Raw genomic sequence first — 22,647 nt, forward strand, 5'->3', positions numbered from 1 at the left:
TATACCATTTAGCACCTTCTTTCAAGAAAGTCTGTTCAGGTCATTTGCTCATGTTTTAATAGAACTGTTTGTTTTCATGTTATTGAGCAGCTTGTGTTCTTTGCATATTTTGAATATATGATGCACTGATTTTTAACAAGAGTGCCATTATAATTCTTTAGAGAACAGGTTTTTCAAAACTTGGTGCTGGGACTAGTGGACAACAATGAAAGAAACCATATGCAAAAATTAACCCAAAATGGATCAAAAACTTAAATATAAGGGCTAAATTAGAAAATTACTTAAAAAAAAACAAAGCATAAATCTTCATGACCATTAAATGGCAAATTCAGATAAGGAATTATTATTCTCTTAATTTTTAAGTAAGGAGATTCTTGAAGATATGACATGACCTGCCCAAAGTCATACACACCCTGGGAAATGTTCAGGCTGGGGGAAGTACTTGTTTTCTGTACCAGGTTTCCTGTGCTTTCTGAGCCAACTGATGGAACCTTAAGATGAAGACAATGATGATAAGGATAAAATAAAGCTATTGAGGTGCAAAAGTTGATGGTCACACAAACACATGAGCAAAACTAAACTAAATCATTTTTTCCATATAGGCCTGAAGCTGGAAAAGGTAAAAATTTAACAGAAATCTTCTTTACACTCGTGTTTGTCTAAGTTAGCAGCTTTCTATGTGCTGAAGATTAATTTTGACTTTTCCTGGGAAAATGGAGGAAAAGGAATTGAACACACATGTGCCATACTAAGAATTATGTGTAAACGCCATTGATTTTAAACAGCTGCTGGTGGTCTTTGGTCATCAATATCACATGTCAGTGGGACTAATTTGAATCACTCCTATTTTTGGTTGTTCCTATCATAAATCCTGATTTATTAACTAAAATAAGGTATTAGAAAATCCTCATGGAATTATTTTATGAATGATAAAGTTATGTTTGAAAAGAAAATTTAAAAACTTAAATGGATGCAGTAAATTCAAAATAACTTTTAAAACTTGATAGATAATAAATGGAGTCAAACTCATGCTAGGAACTACCAAGAAGATCTAGAAAAAAAGAAAACTGAATGAAACAGATAAAGACCCAAAGTTGCTCTTTTAAAATACTTTATATAGACAATGACGAGGAGGATAAAAGAAAGCTATATTGAATTTAAAAAATATATATATAGTAAATGTGAAGAACTATTTTTCGTTTCTTATTATGAAATTTGGTTGGGTGATTTAGCACTCACCTTTTTTTCCTCCAAAGTATGTTTCTAAATTTCCAGACAGGGAATGCTCAGAGATGAGGAGAGACTTTCTTACCAGAGGAAAGCCAAATGCCAAAGTGAGGAGACTCAGACAAGACGTGTCATTCTTGTGAAAAGGTTACTTCTTTAGAGTGGGCATGGTGTTGAGCAGATGTTCTGTTTAAACTCTTCTACCAAAGGTCATATTTAAATGAATGCAACCTCACAGTGGCTACTGTGTGGGGGTGTTATTATGGTCCAATTAGGAGGAGAAGTGAAAGCCAGCTTCAGTTCTTTCTTGCCAAGAAGGATTCCTGTTCTGCCACATTGGATTTTGCTTCTCCAGATCAGGTTTCACTTTCCTAGTAACCTCATGATTTTTCTTTTCATGGGGACCCTGTTATATTGAGGGGGTTATATAACTATCTCTTGAGTTTTCTAATGCCCAATGTACACCAACTAAACATTAAGATTGTTTAGGCTTCTCCACTTCGCTAAATTATAATAAATGGGGTGGAGTCCAGGCATCTTTATTTTAACAAGTTTCTCATTATTCTTATGCAGCAAACCTAGCACTTGTAAACACATTATATTTCTGCTTAATAGTGTTTCTATATTATAATTATAGTCCTTTGTATGTTAGGCTGCATTAATAGAAGGAAAGGATTGGTAGGGAGGTAATAGTTTTGATTTCTCTGCATTCATCAGACAAAAATTGGGTGATTAGTCAATTTTGGGGTAACATACCAACAAACTTTAAAAAGGACAATGCCTGAGGCTGGGTTTGTAGTTCAGTGGTAATGCACTTGCCCCGAATATGTAAGGCACTAGGTTCCATCCTCAGCACTACACAAAAATAAATAAATAAAGGTATTGTGTTCAACAATAACTAAAAAAAAATTAGTCTTAAATATGTTTAAAAATGTACAATGCCTGATTCTAATAGATTCAGATGAAGAGCTGATTTATGATTGACAAATATAACCTCTTGAGAAGCGTTGAATTAAGTGAGAATTTTATCATGGAAAAGATAAATTTTAAGGAAGAGCAAATGTTGCAGGCCAGTCATGGGCTGTATGTGAACTATGAGCATTTGAGCTTATGGGAGAACTGGCCTGGTGTTGTGTGTTCTCTGGGCCTTGCAACAAACTTGTATACTTTCCTCTCTGCCAGTGTTACCATATGGCACCTGAGATGGGCATGACTTGCCAAGATGTCAATCAATCTACTGCCCACAAGCCAGTCACAAAGCTAGAGTTAGACCCAACCCCCTGAAACCTGACCCTTTGCCTTATTTGGAAAGAACACTCCATGGAACTTCCTTCTGTGTCCCCCTCTATAATAAAGAATTCAGGTGGCTCACTCTTTCCAATGGACTCCTAAGGTTGACAGCCATTACTGAACCCTGAGAAAAAGGTATTTTCTCTGTCTTTGTGTGATTATTTCGTGCCAACCCAAATTCACCTGGAGGGACCCTGAATGTTTAGTTGCGTGGTGAGGTAAGCAAGTATTCATTTTCAAATATGTGAAAGTGTGCAAATTGGACAGAATGGTAAACTTTGTGTGATGGTCTCACTGGCTCTGGGGGTTGATGGCCTCTTTAATATGGTTTTCTACTCTAAAGAGTGCAGCATCCCAGCAGTCAGTACTCAGGGTGAACATGCTTCCTCAGAGTAGGAGCTTTCCCATATGTGTTCTAGTAGAGCTGGGCCATGAGAAATCATGGTGGGCATCTAGAAAAAAAAATGGGCAGGAAAACCTTCTTTCTAGGAATAACTTCTTGGAATGAAAATGTTCCCTTTGAGGGAACGCTGGAAAAGAGGCCAATATAAAGAACCAATATGTTCCAGAGACTAGTTCTCAATAAATAGAGTTCAGGAGAGGGAGAAGTGTTCACTGGCATTTGTGTCTATGTGTGTGTAAGTACTGTGTGTGTGTGCGTGCATGTGTGTATACGCACACACACACATACGTTTCTTGGAAACCATTTGGGATTTTCTTTCTTTTTTTTAATTTTTTTTACAAAATTTTCTCCTGAATAACAAGTATCCTATTCAGGAGATAATAAATCTGATCTTAGAAGCACAGATGAACAGAAGCCAAGATAAACTTTCTGTGGAGGCTCCTTTATTGAGGTGTAAAAAGAAGCCAGTCTGTCCATAAGACATGAGTTCATAAGGAAGAGCACAACTTTCTCTTTTCAGTTAAGGTGGCTCCGAATCTGGCTCCACCTGACCCAGAACATCAGCACAGACTGAAGGAAGTCAGTGAGAGCCCAGGGACACTGAACCATGAGGACATCACTGCTCTTTGTCCATGTCTATACAGAAGTCAGCAGTGTCCTTCGTGAAGAAATTGGACTTTTCCATTACTTTTCCTGTGGGAAGACATGATCAATAAGATTCATTAATATAAGAGGAAATCTTATATTATAACATCTTATAGAAGAGATAAAAACAACCTGTAATGATTTAGATGTGAGGTGTCCTCCAAAAGCTCATGTGTGAGACAACACGAACTTGTCTAGAGGTGAAATGATTGGATTATGAGAGCCTTAACCCAACTGGTGAATTAATTCCCTGATAAGGATTAACTGAATGGTAACTGCAGGCAGACAGGGTGTGGCTGGAGGAGGTGGGCATTCCAAGGTGTGCCTTGAGGTATATATTCTGTATCTGGTGAGTGAAGTCTCTCTGCTTCGCGATCATCATGCCCTGGCCTGCATTCCTTCATCACACGTTTCCACCATGATGTTCTATCTCATCTCGGGCCCCAAGGAGTAGAATTGGCCATCCATGAACTGAGACCTCTGAAACCGTGAGACTCCAAATAAGCTTCCTCCTCTAAAATTGTTCTTGCCAGGTCTTTTGGTCACAATGGCAAAAAAGCTGACTAAAATACAATCATAGCTATTATGAGATAGAACCTTATTTTACAAATGAGAAAGCTGAGTTCCAACTGAAGTCATGCTTTTGCCACAGGCCATTTCTGCCAAAGACAGGATCAAAATTCCCCGAGACAAGGGATAATTCCATTCTGTCTGCTGTCTGTGCAGATCACAGAGCCTGGCTGATCACCATGTCTTGACACAGCAAAGAGGAGGACTCTGACAGTGGAAGTTGAGGGGCTGGTCCTTCAGCTTTCTCTGGTTAGCAAGGCCTTTGATGGAACTGGATCTGCATTAAGGAGGACTTCCGCTCTGTCCTTTGAGTGTCCCTTGAATGCAGCTCATTACCTGGCCAAGGGCCCAGTGTGTCTATGTTAGAAAATCTTTCCTTTTGTGAAATAAAACTTCCTAAATAGAAATAAATCTGTAGATATGTTCTTCTGGAATCAGTCCCAACTTGATATTCTAACTTGCTGAGATAATTACAGAGATGAAAAACTTAAGATCTAAAACAAGTCGCCCAAATCTAGTAGCTTAAAGAAGAGTTAAAAATGATACCAAGTGAACTTAGCGTAAGAGAGGAAGTGCTAATTTTCATGTCTTGCATCAAAAAAGTGACATCTGCCTAGTTACATTTCTTCAAAAACATTGGGCTTGCCAAACAAAATACCTAAACAAAACATATCCTCGGGATTCTGGTCTAAGTACTGACAGCTGGCATCCCATATTTTAGATAAAAGAAAAACAATCATTTTGGTTCCCTACCCCCCAGTAAGGATACAGATACTTAGAGCCTCTAGGAAAGGGAGGATAAAGCAACCCAAACCACGGTAGTCTAAGAAACAAGCGGCATTAAGGTTGTTATGTGCATCTTGGAAGCCATGTGGGAAAGCAGTTTTCAATTACTTTTTCTTGTGGGTTCTGGACACTGTCATCAAACAAGAAGTTGTGTGGCACCCCACTACTTAAAACTGAGCTTGAGGTTAAAGACCACCCCAAATTGCCCACTTAATGCTTGTGGTAACTTCTGACTTGCCTTTGTAGGATCTCTGGGTTCAAGGACGGCAGTCTGAGAACTCATGGTTTCATTAGGTTCCCATAACTGACAGATAGGAATTGGAGATTCAGTAATTGGATGGGAGCAGTCCCAGTTGACAGAAAGCAGGCCCAACCCTGGTCTGACTGAGCAACAGCCAGTTTTCTGACCCTATCAGCTACTCTGGGTGGAGATAAGTATAGTTTATAGAGAGCTAAGCAGGCTCCTGGAGAGAGAATGGATTGTAGTTGAGAACCCTGGTCCCAGAACTTTTTCTTCCCATATGATACTTACAAGGTCTCGATACACAAGTGACATTTATTTCCATATGTGATGTAGTCAGAACCACAAACTGGCATGTTTGTGATGGGGCAGGGGATGGCCACCACTGGGTATTTCTTGTAAATGCTGCAATCCACCTCCTGGTTAGACAGAACAGAATGCCCTGCTCTTTACTCAGACCTCAAGCAGCGTGACCCTGGCTACAAGAACCAGAAGTTTCAGCTTAGATCTTCTGGTGTTGCTGAGGTTACTTTTATAAGTAATAATATCACCAATTTGATAAAATCTATTCTACTAGCAACATTTCTGTTTTTAATACTATACTCAGCAACTGATGAGCATTTCCTGTGCCAGGCACTTAAATTTTACATGAATATTCTTTGTTTAATATTTAGAACAATTGAATAGGGAAAATTCTGCTGTTTCCTCTATTTCTGGAAGGGGAAAGGAAAACTTAGAAAGAGCTATTACTGCTGGTAAGTGATAAGATTGGGATTGAAATTCAGAGTCTGGACAATTAATTGAGGTGCTTCTGTTCTGCCTCTCACATGTTTTTCCTTCCATGAAAATGTTACCAGTCTCTTGGCTGGAAGTCAACTCTTTTCTTTATTTCTGGAGTTAATAAAAATTTTCAGATATGGTCGAATATATTTATGTCATATTTCTTCAACTACCTTCTGTGAGCACTGTGTTGTTGTCCGTGTTTGCCTCCCCATTTACGCTACCCTAAACATGTTGAATTAATCATGCATCTATGTTTCACAAGTATTCATTGACTGACAGTCAACAGAAGTAGAAATCAAAGTATTAATTTAACATACTCACTGTTTTTAAAGGTTGACTGGCAACTTCTGAAAGACAGATACAGATGGAAATGTTAAGAACAGAACAAAGCTTTGAAATCTCATTAACTAGTGTTAAGTTTTGTTCTCATTCCTTTGGCAGTGAGACTCAGCACACTCCTCAACTATATGTAAAATCTCAGTTCTTTGCTGAGGAAGTTGAATGGCCAAAAGGTTAGGCAAGAGAATTATCTAAATATCCTTTCTTTATTAATGAAGGGCTGTCTTCTGGAGCTTGTAGTGCTTTTTATTGTGATTCAATGTCAATAACAGTAAGAAGTATTGCAGTGCTGCTTGTGACAAGGCTCCGTCTTTGCTATCCTCTCCCTCCCAATAGCCATAAAGGAATGTGATGGAATGCCTTATTTTAATCAGGCACATTTTTACCTTATAAAAAGTCTAATTTTTTATTCTTGATCTCCGGATATGTGTTTTATTTTGATGCCCCTGTATTGATTTGGGAAGACACTTGAGTTTTCTTGCATCTTTGCACTAATAATAGTATCTAATAACACAGACAACTTCCGTTGTCCTTATAAAATGGAAGACTTAGGAAAAATTAGTGTTTTTTTTTAAATCCATGGATGCAAATAAGAATCTTTGAAAAGGAAAACATTAGATCCAACTCCTTCAAGCTCCAGTTGAAACACAAGAGTCTCGCTTAAGCCAGAGATTTTTTTTTTTCTTACAAATCAGCACACTTTAAATCTACCCAACTAGACATTTCTCTCAGACACTCACATCCCAGGAGGGATTATTTGGGAAATCTGCTAATGGCTGTGTGGAACACTATTCCACTTTAACTCACCTGAGCTGCTGCAGAAATAGGTCACTGTGCAGAGCAGAAGGAGACCCCCAGTGATCTTCATGGTGCCAGTGGCTATGTCACAGAGGCTGTCCAGAGACAATCACACCACTGAATGGGCCATGCCCTAGGAAAAGGATCGTGTTTATATGGCCAGCCTTGGATTCTCCACCTTCCCTGTGAGGTCATCCAGACTCAGTGTTGGCACTTGAAAGGATCTCAAAGCAGGTCACACCCAGGCGATGTTGCAGTCCTTGTCACTTAATTGTTACTTCCTATTTGACCAATAAGTTAGTTATTTAAGGTGAGAGGTATACTTCTGAATGTTACTTAGAATTCTAAAGTTCACATAGAAGTGTTTAACTATTTCACTTATTATGAAATAAGTGAAAAATTCAAGCTTTCTTTATTTTACTAATGGAAAATATCAAGCCCAGACTACTCAGGCTGTACCTGTGTTTATATTTTGGCTCCTGGGAAATATATTTTAAAAAAACCTTTTGAAGCAATGCATATATAAAGAAAATGGGACCTGATGAAAGGAACAGGGGCTTTAGCATTTATGAGGCTGGAAGAGGGGCATTGCCATATTACTTTTGACTCTTCTAGTCATTTATAAGCCATGAGACCATATCAGTCAGAAAAGCTTGCTTAGACTGTGGTAACACAGCCCTGAGATTTCATGACTTATAACAATATAAATGGGTTCCCACATATGGTAGGGTGCTGATATGCTGTGTTGCCTTCCCTTTGGCTGCCACGTGGACTGAGGAGCCACTGCTTGGAATATTGCTATAAGGTGAAGCAAAGACATAATCCTGAGAACATGCCTTCATAATCCTGAGAACATGCAGTGAGGTATGCATCCCAGCTCAGAAGCAACACCACTACCATTTCCCCTCTGTCACTGACTGGCCTTTCCCAACCACAGAGGTTACTTGTCTCCTGAAGGCCAGAAGGGGGAGGTCTGGAAGCAGCTGGCAAACAGCCCAGAGATCACACCACAGTCTAAGTTTCATCGTCTGTCCAGTGAGGTCTGTTGTTAGCCACAACACAGTTATGTAATTGGAACCTATTATGTGAAAGTCTGTCCTATAGCACAGTGCATTTGATTATGGTATCATGATTATTGATTTTATCAATGAACAGCCCAGAGTCAATTCTATGAATTGCTTGCATTGGCCAGGCACAATCGCCCAAAGAACTTCTCTTTATCTATGGAGCTCAGGGATATGTGTATGAAAACCTGGGGGAAGGCAATAGACTGTTCTATCAGTCCATTGCTTAGCAGATTTATTTAGTACATTCTGAAACACAGCATTAACAAAACATATTATGTAAATAATAAATGACACATAAGGACCTACTAAAGTTTGAACTCTTTTATCTTGTGGAAGAAATATTATCTTGTGGTTAAGAACATACGCATTGAGTCCAGTGACTCTCATTTGCAATCTTCCTCTGAAAAATGTGATTGTGTGCCTTTGAATATATAGGTTACCTCTAGATAGTTTAATTTCCTCACCTCTAAAACAGATATTTATCACCCAGGGTGTTTTTGTGTGTTAAGTAAATCTTCATAGACACACACACACACACACACACACACACACGCACGCTCACACACACATAGAATCATGTATTACTTAACAATGGGGGATGTGTTAAGAAACATGGGTCATTAGGCAATTTAGTTAATGTGTAAATATTATAGAGTGAAATTACATAAACCTACATGACAGCCTACTACACACTTAGGCTATTTATAGTACACATACTATTGCTCCCAGGGCCTTCTGAACAAAACATAAAATTAATCAAGCACAAGAGAAAATGATGCAATTAAGAGCCACAGTAAGCAAGAGATCCTTGAGATTGCAGCAGGCATCCCAAAGCTTATTATTTTACAGTTATCTTTTTTATATAAGTAGGATCATATGGTAAAATAATGATAAAAGTGTATAGGATAGTAAATACATACACCAGTACCATTACTACTTATTATTGTTAATGAGTACTATGTGCTGCATATAATTGTATGTCCTATACTTTTATAAAGTGGTGGTACAGTAGAGCTATTTATTATTATAACAGCTCACCACAAATGTTCCTAATTCTTTCACTCTGACATTATTATGGCCATACCATTTCTAGGTGATGGGGAATTTTCAGCTCCATTGTAATCTTATGGAACCACGTTCATATATGTGGTGTGTTGTTGACTAATACGTTGCTATCCAGTGCATGGCTTAATATATAACAATCTATTAGGGATGTGAATGTGTGATGAACGTGTATGTATCAGGGTGTCAAGCTCATAATTAGATCTGCATATAGGTAGCTGATGGTATGGAACATGAACTCTTTGAAGAAAGAATTTTTATTACCCTAATTTTACCAGTGAGTAAGTTAAGGCTCAGAGGATTTAAGTCATCTTCCCAAGATCATGACACCAATTAGTGGAGGAGACTATGGAGTTCAGCCATGGAAAAAAAAATGAAGCAAAGGTTCTAATAAGGAAAGGCAATTGTCAGTTTTATTGTTTACTATGAAAGTATGAAGATAATGAATAATGAGAAAAAACTATTATGTTTTAAGTTGAAGTGTATTTATGCACTCTGAAAATGTATTCTTAGCAAAGAGGTATAGGAATGGATTGAGGGGTGATCAGGAGTATGTGTGAAGGTAGGGTTGTAAGTTATGTTTTTAGAAGATTGATATATTGGTTGTAAAAAAAAGAGGAATGGAAAAGAAGCAGAGACTTCAACAAGGTCTTGGGTAGACTGCATATGTCTTAAAATCAAAGGCAAAAAAAAAAAAGAAATGTAAAATGCTTGAGGGAGGATGGCTAACTAGAAGCTGTTGAGGGGTAGGGAACAATATTAAGAGCACAGATGAAGCACTGTTCCCACTGACACAGACAGAAGACAAGTGTACAGATGAATATGGTTTCTGATATTTTAATAGGTAGAGAAAGAGGGACAAGGGGGACCCATTGTAGGGCAGACTTGGGTAATTGAGTGCTGGGGTTTCTTTCTGCAGTGGAAAAATTGAGATGGCTTGGTAGCTTGAGAAAGAGGGAGAAGGCATGGCACAGTCATTGATGGGAATATATCAGACAGTTAACAGTGGATATAAAATTGATAGCCACTAGACAAATTTAGCACTCTTAGTACCACGCTCTATATTTTTCCCAAAGTTCATTATGACACTAAATGATAATTGAAGAACAGTGATTTTATGCCTAGGAAATGAGTATGTCAGAAATTTGAGGGGACCATAAAGACTGTGTTAGGAAGTAGCAAGCTTTGGAAGAGAGTCAAGTATTCTGAAAGGTTCTGATGGACTATGCAAATTATAAACCTTTTTGTGTTTAGAGGTCAAGGTTTAGGCAAAATGTAAACCTAGTAGGTGTGGAAAGCATGAAGGATTATTTACAGGTTGTGGCTAAAGGGCAAAGTGACTGAGTTAATTTCTCAGGGGTGAGGCTGAGTTAATGATCCTCCAGATGTATTCAAAGATAAGGCACATGAAGTTTGGGTGGAGATGAAGTTCTCTAAATTTAAAAGGATGAGAAAATATGAGTGAGGTCAAGGGGTTAGGAGTAGTGTTGCTTTGGGGTTTGGCAGCTATTTATAGGGAGAGTAAATTTTCATGTTGGACACTAAGCCATGGAAGGTCTTTTGGAGATGAGGAATGTCTCTGTGAAGATAAAATGAGTCCATTTCAGGCTGCGGGTAGCTTGTCTATTCCTTCTTATATTCCTGCAGAGGTGGGGGCATAAACTTGAGCTTTGTAAGAGGATCTATCACAGAGACAGGTTCATCCTGGAGAGGGCTGAAAAACATAAAAGTGAAATAAGATAAGAGTTTGGGAGTACTGGAGATTTCTTTTCCAATAGTTTGGGGGTCACAGTAGGGAGCAGGATGGTTCCTTAAAGGGATAGAGAAACATGAGGGAGTTAAATTGAAGTAGAGCCTGACCAGGAATTCCTGGGTCAGTAAGCTGAAGGGACAGAGAGAACCCAGAACCATAGCTAAGGTAGTAATCCAGGGACAGAACAGTGGCTGTAGGAATGGAATATCATCAGGAAAACAACCATATTGAGTATTTACTATGTGCTAGAACTGTGCTATGCCTGCTATGTGCTCTATCTCATTTAACACTTAAAGCAATCTTAAGAAACAAATATGGTAATTCCCCTTGTTATTCAGCTGAGGAATCAGGAACTTAGAGAAGTAGCTAGTTTAAGCTGAAGGGCCAGTACTTTTTAGTCATTTTGATGTATTCCCTTTAAATCTGAATCTAAGAAGTAGATTTGGAGACACATTGATTATGAAATAATAGGAGTAAAACTGGCAGAACCGGAGCAGTCAGGAAGGACAACTAATGTTTTTTCAGTATTTTTATTAGTACATTATAGCTATTCATAATATTGGGTTTATTTTGATATACTCATACTTTTATGTAATATGACTTGTTCCATTTCAACCCCTAGTACTCCACCTTTTCTCTCTTCCCTGCTCTTCCTCTACTCTTACTGTTCTTCCTTTTATTTTTATTTTGCTTTTTAATTGGTGCTCTATAGACATTCATAAAAGTGGAATTCACTGTGGCATAGTCATGTTTGTCCATAGCATAGTTTGGTCAGTTTCACTCAGTAGCTCCTCCCGTTTCCTGTGCCCCTTCCTCAGTCCCCTCCCTCTACACCTCTGTGGTCCTTTCTATTTTCATGGTACTCCATCCTCCCCACTTAATATCTTATTTCTCTCTAGCTTCCACTTTTGACCCTTGACTTTTTGAGTTCACTTAGCATGATGTTTTCCAGTTCCATCCATTTACCTGCAAATGCCTTAATTGCATTCTTCTCTATGGCTGAGTAGAACTTCATTGTGTATCTATATCACATTTTCTTTATCCATTTTTCTGTTGATGGGCGCCCATCTTGGTATCTTAACGTAGCTCTAATGAATCGTGCTGCTATAAACATTGGTATGCAGGTATCACTAGAGTATACTGATTTTTTTTCTTTTGGGAAAATGCCAAGGAGTGAAATAGCTTGAATAAAATAGTAATTTTATTCATCGTCTTTTGAGGACTGTCCACATTGCTCTCCAGAGTGATTCTACTAATTTGCAGTCCCACTAATATAGGAGTGTACCTTTTCCCCACATCCTTTCCAGCATATATTATTATGTGTGTTCTTGAAAAATGCCATTCTGCCTTCAGTGAGATGAAATCTCAGTATAGTTTTGATTTGCAATTTCCTTCACTGATGGGGGTGTTGAAACATTTTTATCATATATTTTTGGGCCATTTATATATTTTTCTTTTGAAAATTATCTGTTTAGTCCATTTGCCCACCCCCCTCCTTTTTAATTTTTTTTAGTTGTCAGTGAACCTTTATTTTATTTATTTATGTGCAGTACTGAGAATCGAACCCAGTGCCTCATACATGCTAGAGGAGCACTCTACCACTGTGCCCCAGCCCCAACCCATTGCTCCTTTATTGACTGGGCTATTTGTTATTGTGCTATTAAACTTTTCGAGTCCTTTATATAGTCTGGTTATTAACTGCCTGACAGGGGGTAGCTGGCCAAGGTTTTCTCCCATTCTGTAGCCCCTCTCTTCACATTCTCTGTTTCCTTTGCCATGCAGCAGCTTTCTAATTTGATGGCGTCCCACTTATTAATTAGGTGCAGGTATGCTTGATCTTAAAGCATACTACACCTAATTAATAAGTGGGTCGGCATCAAATTAAAACCCGGGAATAAATCTAAACAAGAAGGTAAATGATCTCTATAATAAAAACTATAAAACACTGAAGAAGTTGAAGAACACCTGAGAAGATGGAAATACCTCCAATATTCTGGGATAGGAAGAATGAATATTTTCAAAATGGCCATATTACCACAAGTGATGTACAAATTCAGTGCCATCCCCATTCAAATGCCAAAGATATTCTTCACAAAACTGGAAAAAAACAGTCAGAAATTTTATTTGGAAGAATAAAAGGACCTAACTAGGCAAAACAATCTGAGTAATTAAAATGAGGCTGAAACCATCACAATACCTGATCTCAAGCTATACTACAGAGCTGTAGTAACAAAAACAGTGTGGAATTGGTGTCAGAACATGAAGACCAATAGAATAGAATGGAGGACACAGGGATAAATCCACATATCTATAGCCATCTTTTTCGATTCCCTACTTTTTCCATCAGTATCTCCTGCCCATAGTGATTGCTTATTTTAGTCAGGCCCACCTTTCACCCTACCAATACTTACACAAATTCATTTCTTCCTACTGCACTATTTTGCCTCATCCCATTAGCAATGACAAAAAAATTAAGATCAGAATGTAAGAATGGGGGAAGTGTGATTCTTGAATTTTACCTTTATTTATTTTTTCTATTGTAGAGCCACTTATCTGCTGGGCATGATTTCTGAAAACCCTACCGTATGCTTGAAACAACGAAGAGTACCAAACCCTAAATAAACTTTTTTTTTCCCCTGTACGTCCATATCTATGATTTTTTTTTATAAATTAGGTACATTAAAAAATTTGGTATCTGGTAATAAAATAGAATAGTTATGACAATATACTGAAATAAAAATTATGCAAAGGCAATTTCTCTCTTGCTCTTTCTTTAAGTATCTTATTATACACTACTCACTCTTTTTCTTGTGATGATGTGAGATGATATAATGCTGATATGATGAGATGAGATGAAGTGAATGATCTAGACATTGTGATGTTGCACCAGGCTCTTGTGTAAGGGTTACTTGAATACAAGCACTGCAATACTCAGATAGCCCATCAGATAACCTGGAGTGATTAATAACAACCTAATAAGTGACTAATGGGAGGGTAGTGTATACAGAATGGATATTCTGGATAAAGGGATGATTCATGTCCTAGTTGAGCTGGAGCAGATCAGTGAGAGATTTTATCATTCTACTTAGAATAGTTTGCAACTTAAAACATACAAATTGTTTATTTCATACATTTTTCATTTAATATTATTGTACTCTGAATAACTGAATAACTTAAAACCACAAAAAGGGAAACTGGATGAGGGGTGGATACTGCCTTTACTCTCTCTATTAATTTGTTTTCTATTATTACAACAAATTACCTGAGGCTGGGCAATTATAAGGAAAATGGGTGTTACTTAGATCACAGTTTTGGAAGCTGAAAGCCCAAATGCTCGTTCTGGTGAGAACACAACTAGCTATATCACCTCATAGCAGACGGCATCATGGTGGGAGAACATGTGAGAAATACGGAGGTTGTATGACGAGACAGGAAATCAGACTACAGAGAGGGGTCGATTTCTGCCTCTTTAAGCTCCCACTGCCTCTCAACCTTATACACTGAAGATGCAGTACCTAGCACATGAAACTTTGGGGAATATACTCCAACTATACCCAAGCATTGGCCCTGTCTGTGTAAATAATAGGGTTTATTTGGTTATTAAGTTTGTGTGCTAGTGTTTGTTTCCTTATTTTTTCTACATAAAAATAAAAAATTAAAAAGTAAAGAATATGTAACCCCTTTTAAGTTGAGAGTGAGAAAATTGACACTGTAATAACTCAAGAAAATGGTTTCAAAGCTTTAGTCATATAATAAACTCTGATTCCCATTTAAGTGCTAAACCTAATCCTTACCTCTTCTCAATCTCATGGCATATGCTCCATTTCAGGGCTGCCTCAAATAACATCAATAAACTGCAAAACTCTTCCGAGCTCATTTTCCTCCTATTATGTCTACACTATTCAGTCTAAAACACAAATATGACCACAGCACACTCCTTCTTATAGGTGCCATTAGCTCCTATTTATTTATTTATTTATTTGAGTGTTTTTTTTTAAGTTTGTTCTAATTAATTAAAACATAACAGTAGAATGCATTTTGATACATCATACATAAATGGATTATAACTTATTCGTCTGGTTGAACATGATGTAGAATTCCACTGTAGAATGGTCGTGTAATCATATATGTACACAGGGTAATATTGTCTGAGTTATTCTACTATCTTTTCTACCCTCATACCCCCTACCCTCCCTTCACTTCCCTTTATCTAACCCAGAGTACCTCTATTTTTCCCTATCCTCAACCCTTATTGTGAATTAGCATTTGCATATCAGAGAAAACACACTTCCTTTGTTTTTGGGGGGATTGGCTTATTTCTCTTTGCATGATATTTTCCAGCTCCATCCATTTACCGGCAAATGCCATAATTTAATTCTTCTTTAAGGCTGAGTAATATTCCATCGTGTATATATACCACATTTTCTTTATCCATTCATCTGTTGAAGGGCATCAAGTTTGGGTCTATGGTTTGGTTATTGTGAATTGAGCTGCTATAAATATTAATGTGGCTGTATCACTGTAGCATGCTGATTTTAAGTCATTTGGGTATAAACTGAGGAGTGGTATAGCTGAGTCAAATGCTGGTTTCATTCCAAGTTTTCTGAGAAATCTCTGTGCTGCATTCCATAATGGTTGCACCAATTTGCAGTTCCACCAGCAATGTATGAGTGTGCCTTTCCCCTCACATCCTTGCCAACATTTCTTGTTGTTTTTATTCTTCAAACAAGATAACAAAATAGCATGCAGTCTATTTAAAACAAATATATTTTATTCAGGATAAGATAATAAAATAGCATGCAGTTTATTTAAAACAAATACATTTTATTCAGACAAGATAATAACATAGAGTGCAGTTTATTTAAAACAAACATTTTGTTAAGATCAAGTTAATAAAATAATGTGCAGTTTATTTAAAACAAATACATTTTATTCAGAACAAGATAATAAAATAGCATGTTGTTTGTATTCTTGATATTTGCCATTCTGACTGGAGTGAGATGAAATCTTAGAGTAGTTTGATTTTGTATTTCTCTAATTGCTGTAGATGTTGAACATATTTTTTTATATATTTGTTGGTTGATTATATTTCTTCTGTGAAATGTGTGTTCAGTCTCTTTAACCATTTATTGATTGGATTTGTGTGTGTGTATGTGTGTTAAATTATTTAGGTTCTTCATATATCCTGGATATTAATTCTCTGTTTGAGGTGCACGTGGTAAAGATTTTCTCCCGTTCTGTAGACTCTCTCTTCACATTATTGCTTGTTTCCTGTGCTGAGAAGAATCTTTTTAGTTTGAATCCATCCCATTTATTGATTCTTGATTTTACTTGTGCTTTAGGAGTCTTGTTAAGGAGGTCAGTTCCTAAGCTGACATGAAAGATTTGGGCCTACTTTTTCTTCTATTAGGTGCCTAAGTCTTCGATCTACTTTGAGTTGAGTTTTGTGCATGGTGAGAGATAGGGGTTTAATTTCATTTTGCTACATATAAATTTCCAGTTTTCCCCAAACCATTTGTTGACAAGGCTATCTTTTCTCCAATAAATGTTTTTGGCACCTTTGTCTAGTATGAAATAATTGTATATATGTGGGTTTGTCTCTGTGTCTTCTATTCTGTACCATTGCTCTATGTGTCTGTTTTGGTGCCAATACCGTGCTTTTTTTGTTATCACCATATAACCAGCTATACTACTTTTGGTATTTAGCCTAAAGAATTAAAGTCATCATACTATAATAATGTATGCATACCTCTGTTTATAGTAGCACAATCACAATAGACAAACTATGGAATCAACCATAGGTATCCATCAACAGATAAATGACTAAAGAAAATGTGGTATATATGCACAATGAAATTTTATTCAGCCATAAAGAAAAATGAAATTATGTTATTTGCAGGGAAATGGATGAAACTAGAGACCATTATGTAAGTGAAATAAACCAAATTCAGAAGGTTGAGGTTGTGTTTTCTCTTATATGTGGAAGCTAGAGAGGAAAAAATAAAAGAAAGGTATGTGTGTGTTTGGCTTCTTATGAAAATCAAAGGGAAATCTAGAGAACAGGGACTGTTTGAGGGAGGAGGAGAGGGAAAGGAAAAATACTGGGGAAGAATATTGACCAAATTATATTGTTATATTGTGTGCATGTAAGAATATGTAACAACAAATAATTAGATACAACTATAATAAACCAATAAAAATATGAAAAAAATTAGAACTTGTCACTTAGTTATAAAAATGGTTTTTGATAGGTGTTTTACATTATATATGTTGAAGGTCTTAAAGAAAATCACCTTAAAGAAAAATTATTAATTATAGTACTTTTTAATTTGTTTGATATAATCATATAATATTTTAAATTATTTAACAAGGACAGGGTAATATATCCTTTTTGGATGTCAAAAATATCTTAAATTAATATTCTTTTTTTAATATATTATTTTAGTTACAGAGGCACACAATACCTTTATTGTATTTATTTATGTGGTGCTGAGGATTGAACCCAGTGCTTCATACCTGCTAGGTGAGCTCTCTACCACTGAGCCACAGCCCCAACCCAATTAAAATTCTTTATCAGAAAATCCACAGCATTGAAAAGCAGTAAAGATGAAATGTCAACTTTTAGATTTGTGTATTTACGCCCTCTAAGTTATTCTTTGCTGTTAATGAAATGGTTATTTAATGGGAATTGGAGTGAAGTTCTTTAGTATGAAAATCACCCTTATGGTTTTGTTTCCACACCAAAAGAATTTTTTTCAAAAAATGATAAGGAGAAATGAGATCAGAGCTTGAGCTTGAGCCTTGATATAGGAGATGGTCTCAGGGGGAAAAAGAGAAGCATGAAAACGGAGTCTCCATGGACACTGGAATAATATTGAGGGAAATCTGTGCCACAGAGATGCATGCCTGGCAGGTCAAGAGGACTGGAACACAGATGAATCCAGTGGTGGCATTTTAAATTAAATTGTGAGCTCTTCTTATAGTCTGCAATGCCAGTTTTATCTAGGAGATGAAATAATCAAAGTGTGTTATAAAAGAGGAACCAGGGAAAAGAATAGGTTATTTGGACAATTTTGAAAAACAAAAAAATAGGACAAAAAAGGCTGAAGACATAGGATAACAATTATGAAGAAGAAGAGCTAATGGCATGTGTGGGCACTAAATTAAACCCTAAGCTGAGTAGGACACAGTAGCATCAGAGAACATGGGATTGCATGGTAAAGAATTTGGCCTTGCTCAAAAAAAGGTCTGGCCTTTGCCCCTGGCATCTGGGATAGGATTTATGTTTTTTCTGATAGGAGTGTCTTTGTTTAGAGGAGGGGATGGCCATACCAGATTTTAGAGTAGGGCCTGTCATACCTGACAGTTGAGGGTAGGGCTGGCCATACCAGAAAGACCAACCATGTGATTTAGGGTGAGGGCTTTAGGTTACTAAGTGTCAATTGACCTGGAGTCTGGGTTCAACAATGTGGGCAATTAATTAATCAGTTAGTCATGCTTATGTCATAAAGCCCTAAAGAAATTTCTGGACACATTGGTTTATGGAACATCCCTGGCTGGCGGTACTCTGCGTGTATTGTTGTACATTGGTTCCACACAGAAAATAACACGTCCTGACTTCACAGGAAGAAGATAAAATAAGCTTTTTCTTTGATTTAACCTGTATCTTTTCCTGTAATAAACTGTAACCATGAGTAAAATAGCTTTCAGTGAGGTGTGTTAGTTCTTCTAGAAAATCTTGGAAAGTATAAAATCTTGTAAGAACCCCTAAACTTAGAGTTTGTGTCTGAATACAGGCATTCTTGTGAAGGATCATGCCCTCAATGTTGGTAGTTCAGTTAAGTTCAGATAGGGATTATTACTGGATATGTAATGTAGGGTATGGTATCAGCTTAGTAAATAAACAGGTGTATAATTCAAACATCCGCTAGAAGTCAAATGAATAGGAGACGAGCAACTGGATGAAAAGAGAAGGTGAGCAAATGAGGGTTGTAAATGATGTCCTTGGGAAAATTTGGAAACAATTTTAAAAGTCTGAGAAAGGCTAAAAAATAGAATTCACTAAAAAGTTTTAAAGAACTAAAGAAATGAGACAACTAGGCTAATAAACAATGGAAAAAATTGTTTTTCTATGATGATAGAAGCATTTGTGGACAGGGTCTGGGGATTGGTGGAGAGCCTCAGAACAACTTGATTGTGGGCAAGCGAGAGCTACAATAGGTGCCTAACATCTTAGAAGAGAATAAGAAAAGGTAGAGAAGTGAGCAGGATGGAAATGATGGAATGCACGTCAAGTGGCTTAAATGGTGGAGGAGATATGACTGGGAAAGAGATGTGATTTATGCTTCGGAGTAGCTGGGATCAGGAGTAAAAGAGCAGTCAACAGCAAAAGTACAATGTGTATTGGAGGAGGTGTGCAGTTCTGGTCAACAGCAGCAGACAAGCACAGAGCAACTGAAGAGAGCCAAACCACCAAGGCTGGAAGAGCCATGAGGGACAAGCCTCCTTACAATCAGCTCTGGGAAGATGAACAGCACTTACAAATGACAAAAGTGATGTAATAAGGACAGTGGATGACAGACATCTGGCTGCATTAAGATGACGACTGGGGAAAATGAGGGAATAAAAACTGTTGAAACGAGAGAGTCAGAAACTGAACAAGAGCCTCACAAGAGACCGAATGATGGGATTAATAAATAAACCAGGAACGAATGATCAAAGAGCAGAGGGTGAGAACAGAGAGGAGGGAGGGAGCGGAGGAGATGTTGAGTGTTCAGGAACGCAGGAGCAGAAAATTGAGGTCACAGCCCAGATATTAAAAGCCTGGGAGGTAGTATTAGCCTAAATGAGAAGAGGAAGTGGGTGTCATTGTAAAAGCCACGGAGGTGCTGGAGGTAAAATAGCCCCTAGAGAAGCTCTCTTCCTGCTGTCACTTCCTCTGCAACCTCATTCCTTGTTTTTATCATTCTGCATCCATTGCTGAGGATAGGCTGGAATGGGGACACTTGATTTAAAAATGGTTCTCAAGTGTTTTTAAGTGTGTATTAGAATCATCTGGAGAATGAATACAGAACATGGAAGCCACACTCATTAAAACAAGATAGACTTGGGTCTTTGTATTTTTACCACGTTCCCTAGGTATTTTTGGTATTGACCAAAGTTTGAGAAGTCATTGATTTAGAAAGATAATCTAGAAGATAAAACTTGGGAATCATCCCACACCAACAGGGTGGGAAATAGAAGGGACTCACTTCATTATTAAGTGGCAGTAACTTAAATGAAGATAGAAAGGACAAAAAGAAGCCACCTGAATAAACTGACTACAAATTGAGAGCTGGAAGGTAAATCTCAGGCAGGGAACAGGTGGTGGATAATAGAAAGAATTTACACATAGGCTTCTTGCTCATGAAATGACCAGTGCACTGGCTAACTTGGTGTGGACCTGCCCTAGAGGATTACCTGTTATTTTCTCCAATGCTTCTTGCTCCATCAGGAAGAGACCAGGCTGAAAAGTTCTGGTTATACATGCTGATGGTAAGGTGAGGATATTCACCGATCTGATCCCTAACCTATAACATCTCAGACTTACCAGCTGAATTCCTTTAAAATTCAGGTATTCATTCTAATTATGAGAAGTTTTGTAAGCTCTATTTGCTTCTAAGATGCTACTTTGATCTTTAGCTAAGGATAAACAATTTATATTACCATTTTGGAAAATTGGAACATCTCTGTAGAATAACTCAAACAATAGCTATACTCTACAGTTTTTCTACTGCTTTTCTTTCCATACCTTTGTTTCCATTTCACTACATCATTTCTACAATTTAGATTTTGTCATCATCTAAGATTGTTCATTTTTACACTTTTCTGCTCTCCTCTTTCCTCCCTTTGCTTTTTATTTTTTTCTTCACCTGCTTGAGTCTCATTGCTTTGCCCTGTCTGGATATGCCACTGAACGTCTCAATTGATTGACCTATATAACATGCTTCTCCTTTCTTAAAATTGGAATATATGTAGTTTTCCTTTCCTTGTCTAAATTTTCAGTGTTTGGAATTGACCCAGAGAAACTCACATCTTGGCCTTTTTACATAAATCCTTTCATTTTCTTTCCTGACTAGAACGGCAAATACATACAGGAATTCATTTATTTTAACCCCCCCCCCCTTTCTCTATCTCTGTCTCTGTCTTTTTACCTACATCTAATGATATCTCAGGCACTATGTTTAACCTTTCTTTTTTTTGCCTTTCTTTTTTTCATAATTATGAACTATTCAATTTCGCTCACATGTTTATTATTCTCTATGTAATATGTCAACTCTTCCTTCACTAAAGAGACCCTCCATGATAATCTGCCATAAAAGTTTTTACTTCAGTGCACTGGGGATTGTATCAACCATTCACACTTACCTCTGCCTGTCTATCAATCTATCTGACAAGCACTGTGCTACTTCCTATTAGCCTTATCATCCTCATAGCACCACTATGATATATACTGTGTTGAGCCCATCTTAGAGAGAAAGTAACTGGAATTTGGAGAATTAAATGTATTTGTTGCTGTATTACACTGCCAGAAATGAGCAGATCTAGGAATTAACTCAAATCTCTGTTTTCACTTCTGTGACCATTACCCCTCATTCTAGAATACTATTCCTTCCTTTGTTTTCAGATGTTACCCTCCAGCAATTCTCTCGGCCTCATTCTGTCAGCTTGTTGCTCAGTTATCACTTTCCTGGCCTGCAGTTTTGATCTCTTTTCCTGATCTGATCTGTAAAAGTGAGCACCGTTAGCCTCTCCGAAATACTGTCTCCCAACTCTTAAAATCCATGCTCTGTGGGCAGAGGATCCTTTTTGAAAATAAAACTTGCCACTGAAACTCTAATTCAGAGTTCACTGATGACTTTAATCAAAGTATGTATTAAGTATTTCTTAAAGTAAGATAGGAAAGCATACTCTCTATCCCTAACTTTCCACATTGAGGCAATGATTCCTGCTAGTTCTGTCTCCCTGGTGTCCCTCTTTTTAATTTTTTTCACTCAACAATCAAGATACAATTTCATCAATTTGTTCAGTCACTTCCTAAGTACTTGACTTTACATGTTCTCTTTTCTGTCAAAAGAACATCCATGCATCAGATGTAATTTCACATTAACTATAATTTTACATTGTGAATTTTGGATTGGCTACTGGTGAAGAATTGAAGGTTAATTTTGAAAATACAATGTCACTTACATCATTTTGTACAAAAGGGAAAACTGAATATCCTGAGCTTGCTGAAATCACTTTAAAATACAGATTTTCTAAAATTCATGTATGCTGTTTTTAAGTCCTTTGGGTATAAACCGAGGAGTAGGATAGCTGGGTTATATGGTGGTTCCATTCCAAGTTTTCCAAGGATTCAGGATTCTCCATACTGCTTTCCATATGGGCTGCACAAATTTGTAGTCCCACCAGCATTGTATGAGTGAACTTTTCCCCCACATCCTCACCAACATTTATTGTTGTCTGTATTCTTGATAACTGCCATTCTGGCTGGCATAAGATGAAATCTTAGAGTAGTTTTGATTTGCATTTCTATAATTACTAGAGATGTTGAACATTTTTTTCATGTATTTGTTGATCAAATGTATATCCTTTTCTAAGAAGTGTCTGTTCAGTTCCTTGGCCCATTTATTGATTGGGTTAT

General features: G+C 37.2%; 1 protein-coding gene across 1 annotated transcript; it reads right to left on the bottom strand.

Annotated features, from left to right (window-relative positions):
* Nucleotides 1-3,567: 3,567 nt before the first annotated feature.
* Nucleotides 3,568-7,152, bottom strand: Spink7 (serine peptidase inhibitor Kazal type 7). Its single transcript, XM_076855938.1, has 3 exons — nucleotides 7,092-7,152; nucleotides 5,454-5,604; nucleotides 3,568-3,613 (listed from the first exon to the last, which is right to left on the bottom strand). Exons 1-3 carry the CDS (start codon nucleotides 7,150-7,152, stop codon nucleotides 3,568-3,570), a joined length of 258 nt encoding a protein of 85 aa, XP_076712053.1.
* Nucleotides 7,153-22,647: the final 15,495 nt, after the last annotated feature.

This window comes from Callospermophilus lateralis, chromosome 5 (genome assembly GCF_048772815.1).
Source record: "Callospermophilus lateralis isolate mCalLat2 chromosome 5, mCalLat2.hap1, whole genome shotgun sequence".
NCBI classification, from domain to species: domain Eukaryota; kingdom Metazoa; phylum Chordata; class Mammalia; order Rodentia; family Sciuridae; genus Callospermophilus; species Callospermophilus lateralis.